Source organism: Gymnogyps californianus, chromosome 8 (assembly GCF_018139145.2).
Source record: "Gymnogyps californianus isolate 813 chromosome 8, ASM1813914v2, whole genome shotgun sequence".
Classification (NCBI taxonomy): domain Eukaryota; kingdom Metazoa; phylum Chordata; class Aves; order Accipitriformes; family Cathartidae; genus Gymnogyps; species Gymnogyps californianus.
The window spans coordinates 17,377,046-17,387,015 of NC_059478.1; the positions used below are offsets into that span (position 1 = coordinate 17,377,046).

The following is a 9,970-nucleotide window of genomic DNA, read 5'->3' on the forward strand; positions in this document are numbered from 1 at the left end:
TTACAGCGCATGCGCAGCCCACCCCTTCCCTTTGCGGCGGCGCTGCTGCTGTATTTGGGAGAAGGAAGCGCGTCCCAAGCAGAGGGAAACCTGACCCATCGCGTCTCTCTGCCGCAGTGCACTGTGGGCTGCGGCGAGCTGTGCTGCGGCGGCTGCGATTGGGGGAGCGGCGCGAGGGGCGGGCCTCGGCCCCGCCCACGCCCCCGGGGGCGAGGCCCGCCGCTGGCTCGCTCCGCGATGGCGGGTGGGCTCCGCGCACGGAGGGCGCCGCGCGCCGCCGGGATGGGGCCGTGGCCGGGGCCGTGGCCCCGGCTGCTGCTGCCGCTCGGGTGCTTCGCGCTGCTCCTGCCGCCGCCCGGCGCCGCCGAGTTCAGCCCCTCCCTGGACAGCGACTTCACCTTCACGCTTCCCGCCGGCCGCAAGGAGTGCTTCTACCAGCCCATGCGCAAGGACGCCTCGCTGGAGCTCGAGTACCAGGTCGGGCAGGGCGGCGCGGCTGCGGGGTCGGCCCGGGAGGGCGAGGAGCCTCCCCGCGAGGTAGTCCTGAAGGGAGCCGGACGGTCCCGCATCCTGCCGCGACGGCGTCGCTGCCGTCCCTGGGCCGTAGGCGGTGCTGGGCGGTTCGGCTGCCGGCTCCCTTTTACACAGGCGAGGCTCCACCAGTGGCGGCGGCACCGCCAGCCTCTGCTGCCGGCAGCTCGTTCCCGCCTTCCCGGGGGTTCCTCACCCCTCTCCCGGGGCCACGGCTGGAGCCGCGTTGCGGTCCTCCGCCAGCGCGGCCCCGCGAGCGGGCAGTGCTTGGGGAGGCAGAGGGATCCCGGTGCCCTTCCCCGAGCGGCGGCCCGGGTGGCCCCGCCGGCCTTCCCAGCAAGCTGCGGCGGCAGGAGGCCGCCCTGCTGCCCGCACATCCTGGTCCGGGCAGGATGCGCGTCCTGCCCGCGGCTCGCCGCGGCGCTGGGCGCTGCGGGCCTTGCGTAGCGCTCACAAATCCACGTTGGAATTACACACTATTAAAAGCTGTATCTTTGGGAGAAAAAAATACTTTTACAGCCTTTTTAAAATTATTCTAATAGATTTTTTTTTTTACTTTACAAGATCGCAAGTTGCCATCCTTTAAAATGGCAAAAATGTAGCAAGTTAACGGCTGTGACCTTGTGTAGTAGCTCTAAAGCATAAACAAAACTGTTGCTGATGCACAAAACCCTTACTTACCTATCTTTGTGTTGATATTAAACACCTTTTATCTCAATGATGAAAGTTTTCCAAAACCAGTCTGATTTAACTAGATTAACATTAAGGTCTTGATGCCCTTCTTGGGAAGAGTTAAGTTCCCCAGATATCTCTGGGAAACATCTCAGCCTTTTTTTTTTCTTTCCTTAAAATAAAGACTTTTTTTTCAGTAGAATAGGCACAGTGAGAGAAGCTGCAGTGAATATTTTCCCATCCTGCTACTGTGCCTCAGAATTGGCTGGGATCTGTCCATCCCATCCCTCACTTTTTTTCCCCTCTGCTTCCCAACTAAAAATACAAAGCAGAAATTCCTGATTATTTTCTAATTATTGTTACATGCAGAACTGAACAAGAATGAAAGATTGAGGTGTTCAAGGTTTGTTCAGAGCCCTAAGCAAAACAGATGTTTATTTTGCACAAAGTAGGATTTTATTTTAATCATAGTCCAAATTAAAATTTTATTTTAGAACAAATGTATGTAACTGAATTTATTTCTACTCAGGCATAGATTTCTCAGCACTACTGCTAGCAGTAACGATTCATCTTTCTATTCGAATGTGTAGAAAAGGAGCTCTGTATGTTATTGGAAATAGATTTATTTTGTACTTAATTATCCTGAATTGTTAGTGGCTAAAGCATAGGAATATTTAATGTAGGATGCAGGCCATTCTCCAAAGACATAATGCAGTAAACACTATGCTGATACGAAGTTTTGTTCTGGGTGTTTAGATTGTATCATAACCCTAAAGGTATATCACTATGTATGGTTTTTAATATGATCAGCTGTTAGCTACTAATTATCCTTGTCCTTTCTCTTTTTTTGGTAAGCCTCCAGTGTCATTTTAAGTCGGTGTAAACTTTGCCCTCAATTTCAGCAGGAGCAGACTGCTATACTCAAATAGCTCACTGGAAAACAAGCAAACAAAAAAATCCCCTAGCATGGACCTAAGTAATCTAATAAAAATTATCCCTCTCTGCCCCCTCATGCAGTTACTACCTTCCCTATAGAGAATTTCTACAACACAACAGATGTGGTGATACAACTGTAGCCATGTTTTGTAATGCTGTATACACTTATTATGAGCTTAGGAAGCTAAACGCCTTCAATTCCTTCTACCTTTGGGAAATGAGAATGCCCTGGGAGAATTCAGACCTTAAATCTGCATTAAAAAGTGAGGTCTGTGGTACAGCTTTGATTGGCATAAGAAGTCTAGTCCTGTCTTCTACACTCTTAATTCATCCAACAAACAGATCGTAGGGATGACACTGCATAGATTGTGTTCTTGTACAAATATGTACGTGTATATACATAAAAGTGACAGACCTTTGTCATAAAGTTTCTACCACTGAACTAGCATTGGTACTTACCCATCGATGATGTCTGCCATAGAAATGTTTGGTTTAGCCATCTGTTGGTATTCTTACAGGTTGTCTAACCCTGACCATTAATAAAATTGTACACGTTCCTAAAAACAGTTAGGGAAAGGTTCAGTATAAGCCCAGCCTAGCATGATTAGATCATATTTAGTTTAAGATTTGAGATGGCTAAAATGCTTTTGGGTTGAACCAGTTTTTAATCTGTTTCCAATTAACTTGGTGTGAACTCGTACAGACAGATTCAGCTTTCAGATTCTTTCTGTGTTGGTTCCCTTACCTAAAAATGTTTGCCTTCCCTAAAAATGTTGCCATCAGCAATGCAAACAGGAATTCCACTGGTTGGAGGGTTTTTTTTGTTTGTTTCACAGGTTCTAGATGGAGCAGGATTAGATGTTGATTTTCATCTACTGTCTCCAAAAGGTGAAACTCTAGTTTTTGATGAAAGAAAATCAGATGGAGTTCATACGTAAGTTTAAAATCTTCAAACTTAGAAGTGTTACATAAAGTACTTTTCTGGTTTCTTTAACAAATATAACTAAAATAAAGGTTGAGTACTTTTTATTCCTTAGTATTACAAAAGACTTTCTAATAGGACAGCTTGAGTTGTCAGCTGAGATACCAATTACCTTTTTATAAACACTGAATGCTTTTTACATGGATCTTACCATGAAGTGAAGGGTATTTTTGTTTTAATGATAGCTGTTAATGGTCAGTGAACAAAAATAATTATTGTGGAGTTGAAAAAGGTCTCCACATCTAATAGCAAAAGATCTTGTCAGTCATATAAATAATAAGCTGAAAAGTCCTCTATTTTTCCAGTCCTTTTATCAAAATATGTAGTAATTATTGTAATTTTACTATAGAGTATAAGAATTCCACTCATACTATAGCTTTTTTGTAATGATTAATGATTCAAAATCCCAATAAAGGAAAATGAGAGTAAGCTGCTGTCTTCATCATTTTAAGCCTTTAGAGTCAGTGGGATTGTTTTGCTGTGACTGTGCAATCTGTAATGTGTCTTTGCTTTTTATATAAAAATAAGAACTCTATAGTCAGTTATTTCTAAGTGTGTGATTGTCAGTCTTAAAGAGGAAATTTTGCTTACAAAAACTCACTTTCTGAGAACCAGCACAAAAAGTGTAGTTAATTTAATGACATTTTGCTTATATACACAGGGTAGAAACAGAAGATGGGGATTACATGTTCTGCTTTGACAACACATTCAGTACCATTTCTGAAAAGGTGATTTTCTTTGAACTGATCCTGGACAATATGGGAGAAGATGGACAAGATCAGGAAGACTGGAAGAAGTATGTTACAGGCACAGATCTCCTAGATATGAAATTGGAAGACATTCTGGTTAGTATTTGATCTTTAATTCTTTTCAATGTAAGAACATTCAGAAAAAAACCCTCAATGACATTTAGCCATTCTGCCTTGGTCTGGTGCATCATCCTGGAAACTATTCCAGTTCCGTATATTGCTTTTACTGATACATGAAGCCTAGCACCATGGATCTCTTGCTTCCACACAGGAGCTTGAGAATATTTTCAGGACAGACCCTTAATCAGCAAGAAGAAACTGCCTGTCTCTCAAAGTCACTCTGTTTCCAATTCAGCTTCCTTTCTTCCTACTGCTGAAATGGGACATTTTTCCCCAGCAGCAATGAAATGAATATAGTATTAAAGTATTGCTTAATCCTAATGATGTAGTTGGAATCACTGCATAGGTTTTTATCAATGTTTGAAAATAAAGTACTGTGTTAGCCTCTTCTTCCCCTTTTTGCAGAAGTGCCCCAACCAGTGTATGGATTAATATTTCTATCTTCAATAATTTATGTATTACTTTATTAGGTTCTTTTCCCCCAAAATTTTATTTCATCTTTTCAAACTAACAAACAGGACAGGAGTTAATCTGTACTACACTGCAGGTTCACCTTTGCAGACGGTCTATGAATGGTAATGTTTGCTTAAACTGTACGCTGACCCTATTTGACGTAGGATGAAGACTACTGCTGAGTCAAAGCTTTTGTTTCCTTTCATGATCATTAAATGTTGAGATTACTCTAGAAGTAGAGGATCTTTTGGTGTTCCTGTACTGCTGTTCTTAGTGCTTGGTAGGATGCAGTAAGCCATCAGTTTTTTGCTCATAGCTACAGACAACGGGTATCTTAAAAACAAAACAAACCAACATCCACAAACACTTACTGAATACACTGGTGTAGAGAATTACATTGTTTGTGTTCTATTTATTGCAATAAACAAAAATCAGATTTTTAAACAACAAAACAAACTTAATGTTTAAGATCTTTTATAGGTGTACGATACACTTTTAAACAGTTAAAACCAAACACAGAATCTGAAAAGCTGGCCAGATTCTTTAAAATTGGCAGTCAAGACGATGAGAAAAAACAAAGTTTATAGGGAAAATTGTGAAGAAAATCCCTCTCACACTAATCACAAGCAATACCTGAATAGATTTGATAGCTACTTGTGTACATACTAGTATCTCTTCCAAAAGAAAAAGAAATGCAGAAATTGTCTTTATTTGAGAGCCTTGCGGATCCTATCAAGTAGGTAATTTTTGTAAAATTAACATTAGTATTTTATGCTATTGTTTACTTAGTCAAGTTATTACTTTACTTGCAAGTTCTGTGAAGACTTACATAAACAGTAGTTTAAGATAAGTTTTTAAGATAAATAACATTTGCTGGGGAAAATGGGGAATTGTGTCTTCTTTTTAAAGCTCTTTTATGGTGTTGATGTTCCTTATTGTGTAACATATGAACTTTAGTATCATCATAAAATTGTTTGGCTTCCAAATATAGCTCTTTTGAAATATCTGTTAAATATGTAACAGAGAAAATGTCCATGGAGAAAATGTTACTGCTGGGTTTAACTTTTTTTGTTGTTGTTAATTTATAGCCTCCTGTTACTGTACACATTACTCTTCTCACTAAATGTTACTTCAGGGTCCCATAATTATATCAAGAACATAAATCAACACTTCATGAGATCAGCTTTTAGGTTGTGACTATCTATGATGTTGTGACTGTCTATTATGTTGTGGATGAAACTTTTAACAGATCATAGGACCAGGTGTTTACTTTGTAAATGCAGAATAAGGAGTGGATCTTGAGCTGCTGTTGTTACGGCCAGGGTGTTCATGTACTTCCTGTGGTTCCCTGAGACACACTGCGTGTCCTTTGTAGGACCTCCAGTTGTCCTATTCACAATTTATTATCAAAATTCTGCTTTAGTATCAAAGCTGAAGCAGCAGTTCATAGCTACTACAGTGAAAGCATTAAAAAAAAAAAAAAAAAGATGAGGATATAACATTATTGTACTTTTCTTTTGCTACAGCTATAGTCCTGATGGTAGTTTGCATTAAAAAGTGCCTTAATTTGATTATCCAGCAGAAAAAAACCCTACTTTTGTCTGCTACTACGTAACTTGTTTTGAGACTAGTTTTGTAGAGATCACTGCTTTTTACTTGTCTGAATACCTGGAACTACAGTTCCCCAAGATACATGGAATATTAAAAAACTGATTTTAGGTTTGATTTCTCTCTCACCTCCTTAGCCTGTAAAAGCGAAAAACGAAATTATTATAGAACCTTAATGCTATGTTAATTAAGCCTTTTTAGGTGATATACGATAAACCGGCTAGACAAATTAACTGAAACTCTGTGATGAGGTGTATATTTTAAAGTGAAATTAACTGCCTACTTGTCAAGAAATTACATTACAGGTGGTAACACAGTATTAATATTTTGTATGTGTTGCAAGCTATACGTTTAATTCAGGTGTTCTTTTTTCTCTAAAAGTACTCTTTTGTTACTTACCAGGAATCCATCAACAGTGTCAAAGCCAGATTAAGCAAAAGTGTCCAGATTCAGACCCTGCTCAGAGCATTTGAGGCTCGTGACCGAAATATACAAGAAAGCAACTTTGACAGAGTGAATTTCTGGTCTGTGGTCAACTTGGGAGTAATGGTGGTGGTATCAGCTGTTCAGGTTTACATGTTGAAAAGTCTCTTTGAAGATAAGAGGAAAAGTAGAACTTAATATTCAGTATGATCATAACAATATAACAGGTATGGGGGGAGAGGGGGAGCAATAAACTACTACAGTAAAAAAAAAAACAAAACAAAACATGACCTTTAAGATTCTTTTGAACAGGCAGTAGACATCAGGTTTTCAATTCATGTTGGGCTTTTTGGTTGGTTTTTGGTGGTGGTGGTCTGTTTTTTGTGGTTTTTTGTTTTTTGTTTTTTTTAACATGAACAGAATGCCTTGCCCCAAGCTCTTCCATTTTTCCAAGTGCTACTAACAATATTTTTTTTTTGTACTTGTAGCATTTGTTAATGATTGTTAATTACTAACTTATACATAGCACACAGGATGCTTGGTGCATATGCATAGTAATGTTAATACTGTCATTTTTTCATGTTCACATAAAACTTTAAATGGTAACTTAGACATTTGGTTTTTTGCTGTTAAACACCGAGTGAATTTACATATATGCCTAAGTGTTTACAGGATTGGGGCCCACAGGGGTAATCTGTAGTTACTGTCATTATCTTCAAAAATGCGAAGTTATGCATTTTTAAAAATCCTCAGCTTTTGTTGTACAGCATCGTGGAGAAACACTGGGCTAACATTGTGAGAACAAAATGAGAACTCTTTATATACAGATGACTAACATCAGCACTTTAAAAAAATCACCATCAATGTGAAATTGAGTCGGTGTTGAAAAGAATTGGAGAAAATAAGTGCAATTCCTGTTCATAAATCTTTCTGTCTTGTAGTTGTACAACCCTGTTTTCCTTTTTGGCTGTTACATGAGATTCAAGAGACAAGTGACTGTATGGTATACAAACAAATGCACACACACCTTGAAGTATGATTTGTGAATGCAGTTACTGTAACCTCATGTAATAGATAATTTTCAAGAAATCATTTCTCATATTATTCTTTCCCTTTAATAAAGGGGGGGGTGTCACAGTATGTGAAAAATTACCTTAACATTAATTTTTGTATTTTAAAAATCCCTCTTATTTGCCAATTTATTTTTTATTAGTGTTTATCTACATCTGTGACTACTGTAGCAGTTAATAGGGTGACTTACATAGGCATGAAAAACCAAAGCTGTTCACCTAAACTTTCCCTTTTTGCTCATCCTCACAAGTCTTTTAGCTGTGTAAGTACACTCAGTTCGTATGAGCAGTGTTTCCATATCTCACTATTTGAGTAAGGCATGAATTACATAAGCAATCAGTACAGGCTTCAAATTTTAGGATCAACTGAATATGTAATATCACTTAACTAAGGCAAAGCTATCCTCAAATCGGTAATCTGTAATTTCTAGATGAAGTGGCTTTTAACAGTGTAGTGAGGGCATGAAGATTTTTTGTCAAAACCCCTGGTGTGTGAGAATTAACTTTTTTTAATAGTTCAAAGTTAGTAATTTTTACAATGTGCCAAGTCACTGAAATTTCCTGTATAAATGTGTTAAACTACATTTCATCACAAAAGTGTTTCTTAAAAAACACTTTTTAAAAAAAGTGTTTTAAAAAATGTGTATGTATTTATGTTCTGCCTGTTGTTGGGTCATCAGGGTATGAACAGAATTGCAACTTTGAGACTTTCTGTGATTAAAAATTATTTTATGGAGATAAAACAGGGTCAACAGATGGATAAAGAAACACTTTGTTCAAATGAAGCAGATGCTAGCAAGGGCTACAGTACATAGAAACAGCACTTCAGCTTCAATGTCAGACAAGGGGACCTAGCAATAATATTTCAAAGTAGCTTTTATAAGTAAAAGTATTATTCCTTACAGAACTTGTTATAGAGGGCTCTAAAGGCTGTTGAGCTACTTTTTCTTTCTGCAAAGCTGAGTCTTATTTTGGACAGTTTCCCTTTAGGGTTCTGTGTATCTTTTTCCACATGACACTTTCTATTCTAAACTGCCTGGAATTAGTTCATTTCTGTGATCGGACAAAGTCTAGGAAAAATTAGTTCTTTCTGCTAGAGTGGCAAATAATATTTTTCTGCCATTTCCCTGTACATCTCCCACTACCAATATACCACATCTCTACATCAGGGCATAAGCCAAAGCTCACTGAAGTCAAGTTCCAAGGTTTTGATCAGGTCCCTTCAGGACAGGCAAACTAAGATTCTTAGGGCTCTGCCCCTTTTGCTAGAAGAGGAGATCTATCTTCCCTTGCATCACCATGATTGTGATGCTACAAACCATCTGCAAAATGCAACTAGCTCTGTGAAGCTGTGACTAAGACATCTACCTCTTATATCAAAGCTACTAGATCCTAGCTTTCAGCTTAGACCTCCAACAGATGAGCTCTGCCAGGTTTTCCACAGGCACCCCAAGGGATTAGGTTCACCAGCTGCTCTGCTGTGCCTCTCTGACAGTGGTTATACATCCAGTGGCAAAACAGTATGGTGTATTAGCTTAAGCTGCTAACGAATGCAGACTTCTCTGATCAAAGACACAAGACTGAACTGCAGCAGTTTCTCCGATTACAAATAGCAGTCTCTGGTAGAAGGAAAATAACGCAACAATTGTCAGCAGAGTTCATCAGGAAGAAATTATTTTGCAACTAAGAGCTCTGACTGTATTTTCTCCCCATTCAAGGTTCATTATAGAAAACAAAACGGAATAACTATAAAGGTAACTGTGCTTTGACTTTGGCAGCTGGGATATGTTTATCATAGATGAAGGATTTGGCATTTAAACTTGCAGCTAAATAAAATTTCATTTGGATTTAAGAGTAGATTGCTTTTGATTGTATAAAATTTACAAAGGAGCATATAAATTAAATTTTTTTCTTAATGGATTTTTTATTCATAATTAAATGTTTTAAGACTTGCAGATGTTGAATAAAATTGTGCAAAGCTCTGAGATTTTCAATAAATGAATTTTAAACCTGTGTTTGTGTTCTTCATTTTATAATGAAGGAAGAATGCTTTACCTATGAATGCTGCAAGAGATCAAGGATGCTAAGCTAACAAGAACTTTGTTTTTAGTAATGCAGCTTTTTCATTTCTTCCTCATGCAGTGTTCAAATTCTGTTCTTATTCATTGTAACCCAAAATCAACTTTATCAATGCAAATAAGATTTACATAGGTGTCAGATCAGAATGACACCAACCTCTGAGCTTTGTAACAGAAAATACATTTAGTTTTGAAGTTACCAGGTGCATGTCAGGTATCAGCCTTAACTTTTTTTTTTTCCCAGTATTTGCACCTTAGGTAATACTTATATTCCATATTGCACCTGCAGTTTATTACACACAGAACAGCACAGCTTCCAGTTATGCAGGCAGTAAGGTTAGGAGCAAT

General features: G+C 38.8%; 1 protein-coding gene across 1 annotated transcript; it reads left to right on the forward strand.

Annotated features, from left to right (window-relative positions):
* Positions 1–9: 9 nt before the first annotated feature.
* On the forward strand, positions 10–9,557 carry TMED5 (transmembrane p24 trafficking protein 5). Its single transcript, XM_050901012.1, has 4 exons — positions 10–477; positions 2,976–3,073; positions 3,783–3,966; positions 6,454–9,557. Exons 1-4 carry the CDS (start codon positions 10–12, stop codon positions 6,670–6,672), a joined length of 969 nt encoding a protein of 322 aa, XP_050756969.1. The 3' UTR covers positions 6,673–9,557.
* Positions 9,558–9,970: the final 413 nt, after the last annotated feature.

Excerpts from the sequence above, each read along its gene's own strand:
- TMED5 (XM_050901012.1), top strand. The coding sequence starts at position 10 with ATGCGCAGCCCACCCCTTCCCTTTGCGGCGGCGCTGCTGCTGTATTTG. Across the intron at positions 478-2,975 it reads CGCTGGAGCTCGAGTACCAG|GTTCTAGATGGAGCAGGATT; the intron begins GTCGGGCAGGGC and ends TTTGTTTCACAG. Across the intron at positions 3,967-6,453 it reads TGAAATTGGAAGACATTCTG|GAATCCATCAACAGTGTCAA; the intron begins GTTAGTATTTGA and ends GTTACTTACCAG.